General features: G+C 43.4%; 1 protein-coding gene across 1 annotated transcript; it reads left to right on the forward strand.

Moving 5' to 3' along the window:
- The first annotated feature begins 204 nt into the window (after positions 1 to 204).
- On the forward strand, positions 205 to 16,348 carry PARD6B (par-6 family cell polarity regulator beta). The gene is made up of 3 exons (NM_001130532.1): positions 205 to 270; positions 5,281 to 5,503; positions 15,519 to 16,348. The coding sequence occupies exons 1-3, from the start codon at positions 205 to 207 to the stop codon at positions 16,346 to 16,348; spliced, it is 1,119 nt and encodes a 372-aa protein (NP_001124004.1).
- The last annotated feature ends 996 nt before the right edge of the window (positions 16,349 to 17,344 follow it).

Consider the following 17,344-nt stretch of genomic DNA (forward strand, 5'->3'; position numbering starts at 1 on the left):
AGTCCGACCCTTGGTTCCGCCGCGTGAGGATCCAGTCGAGCGGAGCTCTGCGCAGAAACCCGAGCTGCGGCCGCCCCTCTGCAGGTGCCTGTGAGGAGGCGCCCGGGCCGCAGCCGCGTCGCGATTCCACCCGCCGCGCACTAGCTCCCTGCGCTTCCAGGGGCGGCCCCGCTGGAGGAGGCCGCTGAGGGGCCCGGCCTCAGGATGAACCGCAGCCACCGGCACGGAGCGGGCAGCGGCTGCCTAGGGACCATGGAGGTGAAGAGCAAGGTGCGCGGGGCCCGGGCTGGGCGGAGCGGCCAGCTAGATGGGGACTGGGGCCGGGGCCTTGTGGGGATGAAGGGGACCGACTGGGGCCTGGGGGAGGCCAGGGGCTGGCCAGGGCCGGCCTTAGGAGCTGCCCGGGGGCTTGAGAGCGTAGGGGACGCAGTGGTGGGTTTTGTAGGTAGAAGAAAGTGGGTAATGAACTTGCTGAGAAGGGGGCGAGGGTGGGGGCATCGTGTCTGCCCCTGCTCCAGGTAGGAAAAAGACCAGTCTCCTTCCATAAAAATCGTTCCTGTTCTAGGATGGGAGCAAGGGCCGAGGTCTACCCGAGGGTGGGAGACGTTTGAGCGGAGCGTGGTACGAAACATTTGGAGGAATTCTATCTCCTGGCCTATGAGTAAAGGGTATTTAGAACACCCATGGTCACAAAATGTTACCTCTTCCTGTGGTTCAAGGGTGCATCGAGTAGTGGTGAGAGAGCCCAGGGAACTTAAGAGCCCTTCTAAAGTTAGCTTTGCCTCCTGCTAGGGATTTTTCTAGCTCTAACTTTGGCATGCATTTAATCTATAAAATTAACACAATCTCTACTTTCGTTAGCCCTTTACAGTTTGAATCTGGGTGCTCTTTTCATTCCATCATGCTACCTTTTCACGTCAAGTGTTTTCACTCTCGACCAACGGTATGTCAGTCTGCTGATAATTACCTCGGTAGCCACGGAATTCCTAAACTGCAAGGCTCCCTGAGCAGGATAGCGTATGAGATTAGTAAGGGAATGCTTTCCAAGGGGAGTTTTGAGCTGGAATTTGAAGATGATCCCCCGCCCCACCCCCAAACATGAATCGAAGAGCCAAAAGGGACTTAGATAATCTAGTCTGATTCTCCAGGAACATGAGGAGCTCAGAAAGGTTATGACTTCGACAAGCTCTGCTTTTTATGACAAAATCTTAAAGCCTTTTTAAGGATAAGGTGTAGGCTTCAGAGACTGCAAAAGAGAACAGGGGCCGGGCAACATGTGGCGTTGGGAAGATCAAAACACATGAAGGAAGAGGAGAAAAGTAAAACCGTATCAACTTAAAAAATAATGAAATATCATTGAATGTAAGATTACAGGAGGAGAATGCAAAATCAAGGGGTGATTTTCAGTGCAGTAGAGTAAGGAGGGCTCCCTGGAGCCTGTGGATAGAATGGTTTCTATTATCCAGAGTTGATAAGTAAAGTTCTGTAAATTGCTGTAACTGAGATCATTGCGCTAAGAATATCTACACTTTTTTTTTTTTTTTTTTTTTGGTCTTTTTGCTATTTCTTTGGGCCGCTCCCGCGGCATATGGAGGTTCCCAGGCTAGGGGGTCTAATCGGAGCTGTAGCCACTGGCCTACGCCAGAGCCGTAGCAACGTCGTGTCGGATCCCAGCCGCGTCTGCAACCTACACCACAGCTCATGGCAACGCCAGATCCTTAACCCACTGAGCAAGGCCAGGGACCGAACCCGCAACCTCATGGTTCCTAGTCGGATTCGTTAACCACTGCTCCGGGACGGGAACTCCTACACTTATTATTAACATTATTTTAAAATGTAATTTTCAACCTAACTCGTGTATCAGAATAGGCACTAGTTTCAGAAACTGTTCTGCTTAATAAGAGTATAAATGTAATTATGGCAGTTTAAGGAATACACTTTCCAGTGTCCCCCATGGAACTGCCATAGCAAATTGAAGTAACATGCTTGAACTAAGTTAAGAATAACTCAAAATATATAGAACTTTCCCTCTAGTGTAGTGGTGGTAGTGGTTCCGTGCCCAGAGCTTGAACCTTTTCATGGCATTTCTGTTTTAAATCTAGTTTGGGTTTGTAGGAGTTGAGGTTAAGAAAAGAAAAACACTTATGATATTGCATAATCTTGAAATTCAGTTTGCGGTCCTAATCGTGGTAGCAAGTCTTTAATTTTTTATCATTGGAAAAAAATGAGTAAGGCTTCTAGGTGCACTGATAAATACAGTCAAGTAGTAATTTATCTCTGGGACTCGGAAACCTTGAGGTCTTGGGGACTGGAATTTCAGGCTTACTGCCCTTCTCTTCTGTCAACTGATCTGTGATTTTTTTCCCATACTATGTATTTTACTTGTCATTCTAGTGAATCATGTCTCTTAAATAGAATTAAGGCATTCTGAGAACCTGCATCTCATGAAGTGAGGTCCCACTCGAGTTCCAGCTCTTGATAAATAGGCACAGTGCTGTTTCTAGTGTGTCCTGACACCTTGTGTTTTAAATATGCATTTATTTTTAATGGATTAAATAAAACACCTGGCATCTTTGCCCTTTAAAAAATATTTGGACAGATGTGTGAAACAATACTTCCTTTTTCACTACCTTAGTGATATCACAACTTTTTACAAAGTTGTTCTCCAGGAGCTTGTAACCACAACTAGGTGATGTCCAGATCACCTTTCAGGATCTTTTTCTTCTGCACAGAAAACAGTATCAACTTTATTATCTTTGCTCATGGAAAGGGAAAATAGCACAAGTAATGGATAATACAAATATAACTATAGTTAAGTTGCGATGCCAGTTACCATGTGACTTTGGTAACTGATGTATCATCCTGTTTCTCCAGAGTTGGAAAAGCTCTTAATCAATAAGCAAGGTGGTGTCCTTTAATAACCTTGGGTTATTAAAGACTTGGAATAGTCTTTGGTCTGTACATTTCCTAGTTATTATTTGTGGGCAAACAGAATCTTAAAATTGTTTGCATTTCTAGAACATACCAAAAGATGCCGGGAGACGGATGTCCACACACATTCTAGGTGGCTAGGACAAGCTACACAGGGCTAAAAAATGTAAATGGTTCACATAGTGAATTATTGTTGATTGGGTCTTTATTTTAGTATTTTCTAAATGTAGTAAAAACTTCTCTTAGTCCTTTTGTTTTGCTGCAAGAAGCATAACAATTTCTCTCGTTTTTTTTTTTCTGCTAACATTGCAGAAGGGCACATTTATTGTGAAGCCATACAATTTTCCATTGTTTTTATCATAATGTTTAAGCGAGAGAAAAAAATGTTGAGCAAAGAATTTTTATCCAAAAGCTTCAGCAAAAACACTGAAGCCCTAAAATGTTCAGTTAATAGAACTTACTCCCATTCACCAGAGGAAGTAATAAACCCTGGGGTGAATCAGAAAGCACTAGGATATTGTGATACCAGAATGAAGAAAATGGAGGAGAAACTATGACTTTGGATAACATCATAAGACAAACTGATAACAAGGGTGTTCCCAAGTTGTTACTTACTTTGAAACGTGAAGGTGTGACTAAACTTTTTGAGAGCTTTAAGTATGAGTCACCTTATTTTCTTGACAAATGTTAGTGTTTATGTTTCAGGAATGTGTTTTGGAAACTTTTAATTTATTAGAAGTAAGAGGCGGTTTTAGTAAGTTTTATTTTAATTTAAAACTAGTGGGTAGTGTTGGGGTAAGCAAAGCAGATGAACTTCATAGATGTAGCAACAGCACTGAATCCAGAGATCCCATGGGGTCCTTGGGAGATGAATTGACACATTGTAACCTGAGCAAATTATTCTGCTAGAGACTGCTCCATGCAGAAGGCTGTCTTAGTGTACATTAGTGTTTCTTGCCAATAATAGATATTAAGAGGAAAAACAAGTTCAGTGGTCAAACACATTTGGCAAACATTTGTTTAAAATTTTTTTTGTTTTGGGAGTTCCCGCTGTGACATTGTGGCTTAAGGATCCAGCATTATATGCAGCAGTGCTGATTCAATCCCCAGCCTGGTGTTGCCACAGCTGTGGCATATGTGGCAGTTGTGGTTGAGATGTCATCTCTGGCTGGGAAACTTCTGTGTGCCTCAAGTGTGGCTGAAAAGGGGGGAAAAGTTTTTGTTGTTTTTTGTTTTAATCAACCACAGGACTTCACAGAGTTTTTGATAGCTGATCTCCACAGTGATTCCTGAGAGCATGATTTTAGTTATGTAGCATTTCCCAAACGTGTGTGACCGCGACACTTTTTGAGGAAGGCTGATTAACCTTTCTTTGGTTTTCATGTTCAAGGCAATGCCAGGCTACTCCCCTAGGAAGTCACAGATCCTGTGTATTATGGACTGGAGGAAGCCAGTCCTTCATGCTGAATAAGGACCACTTAGTTTGGCATTTGGAGAGCAGAGGTGTCATTGTAGAGTAGGGAAGCAGACCTGAGAATGGGAATTGCGAAGGTAAGCATTGGGCCTGAAGGAAGTGTCATCCTCCCTGTTTGTGTGATCCCTTCAAACCGCTCGTCTAATTATTCTCTTGATGCACTAATTGGTGAGCTCCGGTGCAGGCCCGAGCCTTGCTTTCTCTAGGGCCCAGGACTGTGCCAAGCACATAAACACCTCTTGCGTTAATTGGATACTTGTAGGACATATATTTAATATACAAATAAAGCTGCTTTTTTTGAACATTAGCATGGGGAATATCCTTTTTATCTCTAGGCCTATTTCTGATATAATAGTCCTCCATTTGTGTCATACCTTAATGCCAAGACGCTCAAAGTCCTTTTTGTACATGTGGCTGTTAATTCTTGCCACTTCCTGTGACATTGTTATTCCTTTTATAGGGAGGAAACTTAGGTGCTTTTTGCCAACAGTCAAAATAAAGACTTGGGCACATCTTTGTTACCCCACGATCTGAGTGACGAGGAACTGCTGTCAGGATCTGGGCTGCAGACAGGGAGGGTTTGTTTGAGCTGAGTCACTCTGCAGGACAGTCCCCAGTGAGACCCGGGTACCCTGGGGATTCAGATGAGCCTGCGTCTCTTGAAGGGAATGCCCTTCGGAGATGCAGCCATGAGAAGGCACATTCCTGTGCCTGCCTTATGTTGGTTTCCCTCCAGATAACGAGGTTTCCGACAGATGTGTCATTGGAACTGTCTTCTTTATTAAGGGAGATATTTGCCTGTGGATTTTTCTATGATGCATTTTAAGGTTGGTCCTGTTAACTTTTTTTAATTAATATGTTTATTGTATTTATAGTTTGGAGCTGAATTTCGTCGGTTTTCCCTGGAAAGATCAAAACCTGGCAAGTTTGAGGAGTTTTATGGATTACTGCAGCACGTTCATAAGATTCCCAACGTTGATGTTTTAGTAGGCTATGCAGACATCCATGGAGATTTGCTGCCCATAAATAATGATGATAATTACCACAAAGCTGTTTCAACGGCCAACCCACTGCTTAGGATTTTTATACAAAAAAAGGGTAAGTACCACTGTTTAGAAAAATTGTTTTAGAAATAGAAGTTGTTGGTTTTCCTCATTGATAAGGGTACTCAGAGTTTACGACAAACTTAAATGAGTAGACCTTCTGTATGACTCTTCTCTTACCGCGTTAGCTAACAAGTGGGCTGAGACAGCTGAGCTGTTACTGGTGTGATTAACATCTTTAGACGTCACTAAGTGTACTTTTAAAAGTTTGTGGTTTTAAGTACTTTATAACCTCTTCGATTTTTTTAAAAAATGGAAATTAGGAGTTTATTGAATCTTCACTTTATTGAATGGAATTTTATCCATTCAGAAAGACCTGATTGAGGACTTCCCGTTGTGGCACAGCGGAAACGAATCCAACTAGGAACCATGAGCTTGCGGGTTCGATCCCTGGCCTCGCTCAGTGGGTTAAGGATCTGGTGTTGCTGTGAGCTGTGGTGTAGGTCAAAGATGCAGCTCGGATCCTTCCTTGTTGTGGCGTAGGCTGCCAGCTGTAGCTCTGATTCGGTCCCTGGCCTGGGAAACTCCATATGCCGGGGGTGTGGCCCTAAAATGCAAAAAAAAAAAAAAAAAAAAAGAAAGAAAGAAAGATGTGGTTGAGCGTATGATTTTGAGTCAGAGAAATTTTCTTTTTTGATGGCAACTAATTTTGAAATACTGTATTTACTGTTTAATAGGTACCGGAGGGAAAGTCGTGTATCCCTCTGGGCCTTAATGTCTTTATAGAATGAACATACTATCTCATAGGATTACTGGAAGTTTAAATGAGCTGTAGACAGTGTCCTGGCATGGCATAGGCCTTGGTAAATGTTCTCTTTCTTTTTACAATATTTTTCACAGAAGTAACAGTTAATTATCTGGAAAATTAGAGAGCAAGTCATTATTTTGGAGGAATGTAAAGATTGGTGTTAGTGTGCAAAAGAACATGTGAAACAATGTATTTTGAGTCCTAAAACTTCCTTTTTTTGAACTTTATGAACTCCTCTGTGTTTGTGTGTCTGTCTGCACACGTGTGTAAATAAATGGTGTGTGCTGTTTACTTCTTTGTCTTTGGTAAATGAAGGTTGGGAAGACGGTTGGAGAGCGGCAAGCCCAGTATTGGTGGGATAATTAAAGTCTCACTGTGTTTGTAAACCAACCCTAAAAGCAGTGTGGGAGAATGGGTAGGGATTACCCTTGAAGGTGAAGAAGATAAGCATTGGACCACTCCCAGGGCTTAGAAATTCCACTGATTGTCATCTTTGCTTTTCTGGATTTGGAGGAACTGAATTCCACCAACAAAATATACCTTCAAGGGGTAGGGTGACTTTTATCAGTATCACTGCACTGTTTACAAAATACCTGCAAACACACAAATTCATTTTCCCAAAGACCCCTGAGATGGATTTCCTAGAAGTGTAATGGGCGTAGTTCAGTTAGGGTGTTACTTCAGGAAGGTTCATTTGGCCATTCGGGATGAGCAGCAGTCTTAGAGGAGAGAGCAAAGAGCAGGCCGCTGAGAGACCCGGGAAGCTGCCCCGGCAGGAGGCCAGGTGAGGAAGATAAAGGGAAGGTTTTGAGTCACTGTGCTTTGCGGGCGATGGAGAGTTGAGACCAACAGGAAAGAGCTTTCTGGTTTGAGCCCGACCGATTGCAGGGACGGTGCCATAAAACAGGCACAATTTGGAAGAGAGACTGAGTTGGAAAGAAAGTTTGTTTGGTTTTCGGACAAAAAAAGCGTATCTGGCTGGTAGGAAATCAGAGATGGTGGACTGCAGCTTAGGGTGGAAATCCAAAGGCTAATCAGAGAGTAGAAAGTCTGCACAGCAGTGATAGTTGAAATTTTTGATGGAGACCAGGGACAGTTCTTAGAAAGCTCTGTGTAGAATGTTGGAGAAGGAAGAGCAGCAGTAGAGAAGGACGGAACATTTGAGTAGAACTTGTCCTTTTAAGCAGAATAATTTAAATCATTATTATTGAAGCGTAGGCCTTTCTTTTTAGCAGTTGTAATTTTCATTACAAAGTCAGTTGCTGTTTGAAATGGATATTACATGTAGAATGGCTGTTTTTAAACTATTGCCGTCTGACAAATTTGTTGGATTATCCCCTTTGTTAGAAAGATTGCAGGTGCTGGATTATACCAGCACATGTTTTCCTTACAGGAACTGTAACACTTCCGTGATCATAGGATTAATCCTAACATCTCTTAAGGCCGCGCATCTCCTGTTCTTTACACTGTAGACATAAATGTCCAATACAATTAATAACCCTCAGAATTTGATTTAGAAATAGATGGTCCATTCAACAGAAAATTTTTGTTTTTAGAAATACAAATTTAAGGAGATCCTGCTGTGGTGCCACAGAATTGGCGGCATCTCAGCAGCATGAGGACACAGGTTCAATCCTCGGCCTGGCACAGTGGGTTACAGGATCTGGTGTTGCCACAGCCGCAGCCAGATCTGGTTCTTGACCCAGGAACTCCATATGCCCTCGGGCTGCCAAAAAAGAAATATATATTGAATACAAATATGGCTTAAGCACAAAATGGAAGTCAGTTGATTCATTCCTGCTTAAAACCCTCCATTGGCTTCCACTGCATTAAGAATGAAATCCTTGGAGTTCCCATCGTGGCACAGTGGTTAACGAATCCGACTAGGAACCATGAGGTTGCGGGTTCAATCCCTGCCCTTGATCAGTGGGTCGGGGATCTGGGGTTGCTGTGAGCTGTGTGGGTCGCAGACGTGGCTCGGATCCCGCGTCTTGGCTCTGGTGTAGGCTGGCAGCTACAGCTCCGATTCGACCCCTAGCCTGGGAGCCTCCATGTACCGCAGGAGCGGCCCTAGAAAAAGCAAAAAGACCAAAAAAGAAGAATGAAATCCTTCCTCCGCTGCCTCCCCTCCTTCATTCTCCCACTCTCATATTTCAGCAACTGCATTGGTTTCCTTTCTGTCCCTCAGATTCAGTGGGCCTGTTACTGTCTCTGTGCTTCTGCACTTACTGTTCCTCCGTAAAGAAGGCTTTTCCTGCAGCTCATTCCATGCCTACCTCCTCATCCCTCGATCTCAGCTCAGATAACTTTCTCAGTGGGGCCTCTTCTGACCCCCCGCTCCCGCTCGGACCCCTCACCCTCCCAGCTCTACCAGATTATCATCTGAGACCTGGAATGACCTTATGGAAGTAGAGTCAGCGTGTTTCTTGTCTGTCCCACAGAGTTACATAATGCCCTGAGTTCTTGGTGTTACTTCTTCTCATTTAAACAAAGCTCAACAGATGCTTAAATAGAAAGCTGATTTTATGTAAACTTTAATGAACATTAAATTCAGGAAATGAATATAAAACATGACATTATGTATAGTTACATCTTACTGCTTAATTATAACACATTTTCTGTTTTCTCGGCCTGTTGCCTCCAATTTAGGATTCAGCAGAGCAGCAATTGAAGTTAATATAGCACGAGGTGATTTTTTTAAAAGACAAATTTGGAAAACATTAACAATTTTAAAACCCTGTTGACCCTTTAAAATCTGGTACACTCTACCAAATAAAGTTCTTTTCAAGTGACAGCTCACGATTGAAGGCATGAACGTGGCAGTAGTGTTGTTGCGTATCTTGAAAAGTTTTGTTTTACAATAATTGACTGTTAGAGGAAAAACCTCAGACTCTTATTTCCAGGGTTGTTATCGTGGAAACAAAAACAAAACATAAAACCTGCTATCTTAAAAGTTATTTTCAGAGAGGATTCCCAGTTCCTCTGCCAGCTCCTGTCCCCTGTTGGTGTTTAGTCTCCTCATTTATTTGAAGGAAGAGGAGAAGGTACAAACTGGAATTTTCCTTCTTTTGTTGTTCAGGTTATTATTTTGTGACAATTTTAGAAGATATTTAAAGGCTGCATCTTTAAAGAAAAAGAAAAAAAAAAAAAAAACAAACAAACCTCAAGTCATTTGTGCAGGGTGGAATATAGTCAGGGAAATGTGTATTTTTTAAAAGCTTCCCAGCCCGACAGGATTATCAGCCAAGTCTGAGCCCCATCGATATGCATGGACTCTTGGCAGATCTGATCAGAATGTCTATGCCACGACTTCTCGCTATGTCACTGTCCATTTTTGTATGCTATCAGACAAATATATGTGTCTTGGGTTTATTCAAAGGAGTATATTGGAAACACCAGAAAGGCCTTGCTTTAAATCTTATCTCCCTTAGGATAGGGCCTTGTGGCCCAGACACCTATAACTGGGCAGCTACTTAAATCATCTCTTAGAACTCTACTGTGCAGTGGATGTTATTTGGGAGATGTATTTTGAGGCTGTATTTTAGTGAGTCAGGGTTCAGGGTTTAATTTAGTAAGGGACATACACATTTAAATAGTTTGTTTTTTTTTAAGTTTAACAAAAGGTATGGCCCCAGAAAATTTTTAAAAATTAAATAAAAAGAAATTGTGGAGTTCCCATGGTGGCGCAGTGGTTAATGAATCCAGCTGGGAACCATGAAGTTCAATCCCTGGCCTTTCTCAGTGGGTTAAGGATCCGGTGTTGCTGTGAGCTGTGGTGTAGGTTGCAGACACGGCTCAGATCCTGAGTTGCTGTGGCTCTAGCGTAGGCCAGTGGCTACAGCTCTGATTAGACCACTAGCCTGGGAACCTCCATGTGCCGAGGGAGCAGCCCTAGCAAAGACAAAAAAAAAAAAGAAGAAGAAATTGTGAGAGTTCCCTATTGGCTCAGTGGGTTAAGGACCCAGGCGCTGTCACTGCTATGGTTTGGGTTGTTGCTCTGGTGTGGATTTGATCCTTGGCACAGGAACCTCTGCATGCTGCAGGCGTGGCCAAAAGAAGAAAAAAACAGGAAATTTTGGAGTAACATCTCAAAATATGGTGTCAGTTGCTTGTGACAGAAACCTTTGTGTCACCTTTGACACATACCTTTGACACAAGCGTATTACACCTGTGTTCCAGTTATCTTTGAAACCTAATTCCTTCTCTGCTGCCTCTGCTCCAGGCCAGGTACCATCCTAAATTACTGCAGCAGCTTCCCCTTCCCCCTCGGGTCCCTTTAGTTTACAGCCAGAGTGAGCTTTATAGAAAAACCAAATCTTTGGTTTTCTTCCCTTTGCCCTGAGGCTGAAGTCCACAACCCTCCCCACTTCCCTGGAGGCCCTGTTCGTCTCAGGGCCCTGGCTGTCCTGGCATGGCTCACACGCCTCCTCTCTCCACTCCCACCCTGTGGTCGCTTCCCCTTCCCTCCAGGGTCTGTATCTGCAGCTCCTGGAAGTTCTCCCTTCTGCCTGATTGGCTACTGGTTTCTTTTCCAGTTTCAGCATAAGCCTCACTTCCCTGAGGAAGCCTTGCCTTAGCCTGCAGACCCAGCTGGGTTCCACTGACATACTCCCTCAGCCCAGGATACTTCACAGCTCTTGGCACCTGTGTAATAACTTAATTGTTTCAAATTCATTGTTAATTGACACCTCTTTTAGTCTGTAAGCAGCATGAAAGCAAGAACCTTAGCTGTTTTAGATCTCAGCGCCTGGCCGCATAGTATGGGTGCTTCTTAAATATCTGGCAATTGGTTTTTCTTACATTAGGAAGTGAAGGGATCTGCAGAACTTGAATATTGTTTTAAGTGATGTTGAATCCTTTTAAAATTGCCATTTCTAGGAGTTCCCATCGTGGCGCAGCAGAAACGAATCCGACTAGGAACCATGAGGTTTGCAGGTTCCATCCCTGGCCTTGCTTCAGTGGGTTAAGGATCTGGCGTTGCCATGAGCTGTGGTATAGGTCGAGATGCGGCTCGGATCCCGAGTTGCTGTGGCTGTGGTGTAGGCCGGCAGCTGTGACTCCAATTCAACTCCTAGCCTGGGAACCTCCATATGCCATGGGGGAAGCCCTAGAAAGGACAGAAAGACAAAAAATAAATAAAATTGCCATTTCTATCTCATTTAACCATTTTGGATGAGAACAAGGGTTGGCAAACTCAGGCTTGCTGCCTGTTTGTTGTTGTTTTGCTTTTTAGGGCTGCACCCACGGCACATGGAGGTTCCCAGGCTAGGGATCGAATCGGAGCCGTAGCCACCAGCCTACGGCACAGCCACTGCCAAAGCCAGACCCGACCATCGTCTGTGACTACACCACAGCTCACAGCAATGCCGGATCCTTAACCCACTGAGTGAGGTCAGGGATTGAACCCACAACCTCGTGGTTACTAGTTGGATTCGTTTCCACTGCTGCACCATGACAGGAACTCCGTTTTGTAAATAAAGTTTTCGTGGAACACAGCATGCTCGCTCCTTTCTGTACTGCCTATGGCTGCTTTGGCAACAGAGACCGTATGACCTGCAATACCTAAATTACTTGCTTTACAGATTGTTACAGGAGAGGGTTGTCTACCCCTCAGTTAGAACAATTTCAAAAACTATTTCATTCCTCCCTGCCTTCCTGTTGAACTTGAAATGGGTCATAGTCTTGAACTTTCTTGATGCCTCTCCCGTGAACTGGTACTGTTTTGTTACTGTGCAGGGATGCTGATGGGACTTATATAAAGCTTTGTTTTATTTGTTTTCAGGTTTGCTTTTTACTCACTGTAGGCTTTTCTCTTCTGTATCTGAGCTGAGGAATGAGATAACCAGAGGTTTTGGAATTAAGGTTTAAAGAGTAGGAGGCTCAGAAGGAGGGCCTGCAGGGCTCCCTCCTCGGTGAGTAAATAGGAAGTGAGACATCCACTCTGGCCGTCAGGAGCATTCCAGGTAGAGATCCTCGCCTGCGTCGGCTGGCTCAGATGGTCAGGCGTGGACACGGGAAGTCTCGCTCTACAAGCCCGTGTCACATGCTGGTGCATAAGCCTGGGTTTACACCGCGGAAGGCTGCCGTGAGCCGGGCTACCAGCTTCGCGTCTCATTCTGCGCCTCGTACTTGGACAGACACGCTCGGGTGAGATGTCAGCCCCATCCCCTGTAGATACTCACCTTTACACTTTAAGCCGACACCCTGCACCCTGGCTTTCTGCCAAAATATTTCTTTTCCCAGTGGCTGGAAACTGATTAGCTAGATGGGGGAACAAAGGTGCCTTTGTACTGGGGCATATTGCTTTTGAGAACTTAGTAGAGAGCATTCAAACAGGGTTTGGATGCGATGCCAAATTATGCAGATTTGGGGGGCTTTTTGGTCAGGTTTCCCAGGAATAGGTATGTAGGCAACTTAGTTTTGTTCTCCGTTTGTATGAGATGGTCTGGAATGTCCCTTAGAAAAAGTGTGTGGGCTTTCTTCATTAATTGTAAAACGAAAATATATAATTTTGAATAAACACATTCAGTAGAAGGCTGTTGTTGATAGATCTTTGGCAACATTTTGCCCAAAAGGTTCCTTTGTCAGTGGATTTCTTTCCCAAGCCAAATTAGAAAGTTCCTGTCTTTGTAAGAATACAGTAAACATGTTTTCTTCATAAATGAATAAAAATTATCCACGAGTGGGGGGGTATCCCAAAAAATAAATAAATTATTACTGGTCTTGTACATTTATCTGAAACCAGCTTTTGAAGAGTGTTCCAGCAGCATGAGAAAGGAATCCTCAAGTTCTCTGTCCTCTGACACGCAGCGGACACCCCCTAACATTCGCCACGGGCGTTGACGGCCCAAGGTCTTGGCCTAGTAAGAACACCTGGGTCCAGACTTTCGTCTCTAACTTATTTCGTACCCTTAGTTTCCTGATCTATAAAGTAAAGGTAGTAATACTTATCCCCAGAGGGGGCCCTGAGCATCCGGGGACAAGAGGATGTCGCGGGAAGCCCTGCAGCCTCGGTCCAGCGATGTTACCGCTGTCTGTCCGCCCGCAGCGGTGGCCGAGACTCGAATTTAAACAAGTTCTTGAGGGGCGGGGGGCATTTCGTCTCTTTTATTCTTATTAAATATTTTTTATCCTGGGAGGTTCTGACTTCTTAGTTTATCACCACTTCAGTTATTTTTGAACCGTGATTTCACATTTTGTGCCTCCTGTTGATTCTGTCTCCTCTCATTCTCTGATGAGAGATGCTGTTTTAGACTGGCTGCCTCCAGCAGAGCGATTTAAGAAGACCTGGTTTTAGGTGCCCTGCTTTTGCCTTGTTTACATCAAGATTATAAATTGCTGGCTTGGAGAATGAATTCAACCCCCAGGCATTATTTTGCTCAAACAGGTTTTTGTTGTTACTTAATTAGGTGTCAGCATTTAAAAGTGGGAAGAATTTTTTACCGGAAAAAAAAAAAAAGCCTGAGACTCTCTGACCAATTGAAATGGCCACACAGATTCCTATAGTCCACGAAGCAAAGCTGCCTGGAGCAAGGAGCGGCTGTGCCTTTAGCTAAAACAGGGGCTCTGCTCTGCTGGGAGTCCTCAGCCCTCACTGTTGTCTTTGACCCGCCACTGAAACAAAATATCATTGCATTTTAATGTTTTTCACATAGTGAAGAAAAAAGTTAAAAATCGTAACACCTCAGCCTCTTTCAAGATTGGAAAAACGAAAGATTAAGAACTCCTCCAGAGGAGTTCCCGTCGTGGCGCAGTGGTTAACGAATCCGACTAGGAACCATGAGGTCGCGGGTTCGATCCCTGCCCTTGCTCAGTGGGTTAACGATCCGGCGTTGCCGTGAGCTGTGGTGTAGGTTGCAGACGCGGCTCGGATCCTGCGTTGCTGTGGCTCTGGCGTAGGCCGGTGGCTACAGCTCCAATTCAACCCCTAGCCTGGGAACCTCCATATGCCGCGGGAGCGGCCCAAGAAATAGCAACAACAACAAAAGACAAAAAGACAAAAGACAAAAAAAAAAAAAAAAAGAACTCCTCCAGAAAACTGAGGGAAAGTGTATCTGCAGAAGACCAAAATCTCTGTGTTTGATATGCATTCATTTCATGGCATTATCATTTCATGAGTATTATCTGCTTTGTTTAATTATAAGCAGACTTCAGATATATTGTGGGTTCGGCTCCAGATCACCTCAATAAAGCGAATATCATGATAAAGCAAGTTACATGAATTTTTGCACAGATTATAATGCAAATGTGTGCATTTTGTCTTAAAAATGCATTATTATTTAAAAAAATCTTTTTTTGCTAAAAATGTTATCCATCACCTGAGCCTTCAGCAAGTTCTAATCTTTTTGCAATAGTGAGATCAAAGGTCACTGATCAAAGAGCATCATAACAGGTATAATAATTTTAAAAGTTTGAAATTTTGCTAGAATTAACAAAATGTAACCCAGAGACATGAAGTTGAGCAAATGCTATTGGAAAAATGGTGCCAGTAGACTTGTTCAGTGCAGGGTTGACACAAACCTTCAATTTGTAAAAGCCACAATTATCGGAGAAGCACAATAAAAAGAGGTCTGCCTGTACGCTGTCTGCCCAGCCTCTATTATAGGTATTTAAGCTTCAGAAGTGCCCAGTTTCATGTCCTTGAGTTGAATGTGATAAACGTGCAAATCATAGGTTTTTAAACAAACATAGGGAAAATACTGTATAAATGATTTGTTTTAGGTGGTGTTTCAAAATGTGAGGCTCCTCAGCATGTCATTTGCCATATTCCATGGTGCTGAAACTGTTGAGCTTTATCAAACTTCAACTTTTGGTAAAGATTTTTATAATGATACTTGAGAGGGCCACCTAGTGTTTTTTTTCTGGTATAGCATATCTTACTACTGCACTCCTTTTTTTTTTTTTTTTTTTTTTTTTTTTAATGGCTGCACCTACAGCTACAGCACATAGACGGTCCCAGGCCAGGGATTGAATCCCAGCCGTAGCTGCAGCAATGCCAGGTCCTTTAACCCACTGTACTGGGCCAGGGATTGAACCCATGCCTCTGCAGTGACTAGAGCCTCTGCAGTCTGATTCTTAACCCACTGTGCCACAGCAGGAACTCCTACTGCACTGCATTTTGATCTGATTAGAATAAGCTAATATTTAAGTTTGTTTATGTACCAAATATGTTTTTGAGTTAGCCTTTCTGTACAGATTCCACTGAAGATAAATGAGTGTTTTAACAGCATTTTTGTAATTATTCTATTTTATTTTTAAACAGAAGAAGCGGACTACAGTGCCTTTGGTACAGACACACTAATAAAGAAGAAGAATGTTTTAACCAATGTGTTGCGTCCTGACAACCATAGAAAAAAGCCACATATAGTCATTAGTATGCCCCAGGACTTCCGACCTGTGTCTTCTATTATCGATGTGGATATTCTTCCAGAAACGCATCGTAGGGTCCGCCTTTACAAATACGGCACTGAGAAACCTCTAGGATTCTACATCCGGGATGGCTCCAGTGTCAGGGTGACACCGCATGGCTTAGAGAAGGTCCCAGGGATCTTTATATCCAGACTTGTCCCAGGAGGTCTGGCTCAAAGCACAGGACTATTAGCTGTTAACGATGAGGTTTTAGAAGTTAATGGCATCGAAGTTTCAGGGAAGAGTCTTGATCAAGTCACAGACATGATGATCGCAAACAGCCGCAACCTCATCATCACAGTGAGACCCGCGAACCAGAGGAATAACGTCATTAGGAACAGTCGAACTTCTGGCAGCTCCGGCCAGTCTACGGATAACAGCCTCCTTGGCTATCCTCAGCAGGTCGAGCCGAGCTTTGAGCCCGAGGATGAAGACAGCGATGACGATGACATCATCATTGAAGACAGCGGAGTGCCGCAGCAGATCCCGAAGGCTGTTCGTAACACCGAGAGCCTGGAGTCCTTAACGCAAATAGAACTCAGTTTTGAATCTGGACAGAACGGTTTTATTCCTTCTAACGAAGTCAGCTTAGCACCCGTAGCAAGTGGCACAAATACAGAATTTGAAACGCGTGCTCCAGATCAAAAACTGTTAGAAGAAGATGGAACAATCATAACACTATGAAACCATTGTTTGAGTGTTTTCTGAATGAAGATGCCGTGGAGACTTGTAAATTTGGCTAGTCTAACATATATACCTCTGAACCAGTGATCTGGGATAGGCATGAAAAAAAATAATAGTGCAAGCTTCACATGTTATTAAAATAGTAGTTTGATAATTAATATAAACCAGTGGGTCAGAGGTGAATTTAAGTCTAAAGGGGGCCTTTGCTAATGAAATGACGTGCTTTTGCTGTCTTGTCTACAGAGCACTGGATGTTAGAGCACATTCCCAGAACCGAGCGCGGGGACGAGGCCATTTCTGTTGGAAGTGGTTACATATTTAACTTGCTGTGCAGAGCCTGGATAATTTTCCCCTTAACTGTATGTTTTAAAATTCTAATGTGAAGAAGTCTATCTTTGGTACTTTGGGGACCTCAGCTCCTATGTTCCCCGTGTTTTATCTTGATTTTTTTTTTTTAGTGTTGTTCCTCTGTTGCTAATTTTAGCAAGTAATATTTTCCACTGCTTTTTTCCCTAATTTCTAAGAAATCAAACCAATGGACTGATTTTAGGAGTCGCTTCCCTCATGGAAGCTATGTTCCTGAAGTAAGAAACGCCAACAGATGTTCAGACCCGCCTTTGTCCCTCCCGTAGCTCTTGTCTGTATCATCTCATTCCATTCGGGTGTAGGTGTAGGTTACAGCGTCAGAGGCAGTTCCATCCACTCTGGTGATACGGGAGGCTCTCTCCCTGCACTTCTTGTTCTCATTCCGAATCTCGTTGGAAACCATTCCTTTTGTTGTTTGTGTGTTTCGTTGGTCTGCTTGTATACTCTTAATGTACTCGAATAGTGTCAATATTTTCGTTTAAAAAATGCACCCAAATTAAGAGATTTTACACACAGGACAACCTTGTGCACTTTTTATATGAAAAATTTGGGTTTTCCTTAATGGGATTTCTAGGAACACTGCCTACACTTTATGAAAAGTATGTAGTATTCACCTTTGACAGGTAGAGT

This window comes from Sus scrofa, chromosome 17 (genome assembly GCF_054392235.1).
Source record: "Sus scrofa isolate SSC_HxYL_T2T_F1_AM1 chromosome 17, Sscrofa_HxYL_maternal_Yorkshire_Landrace_v2.0, whole genome shotgun sequence".
NCBI lineage: Eukaryota > Metazoa > Chordata > Mammalia > Artiodactyla > Suidae > Sus > Sus scrofa.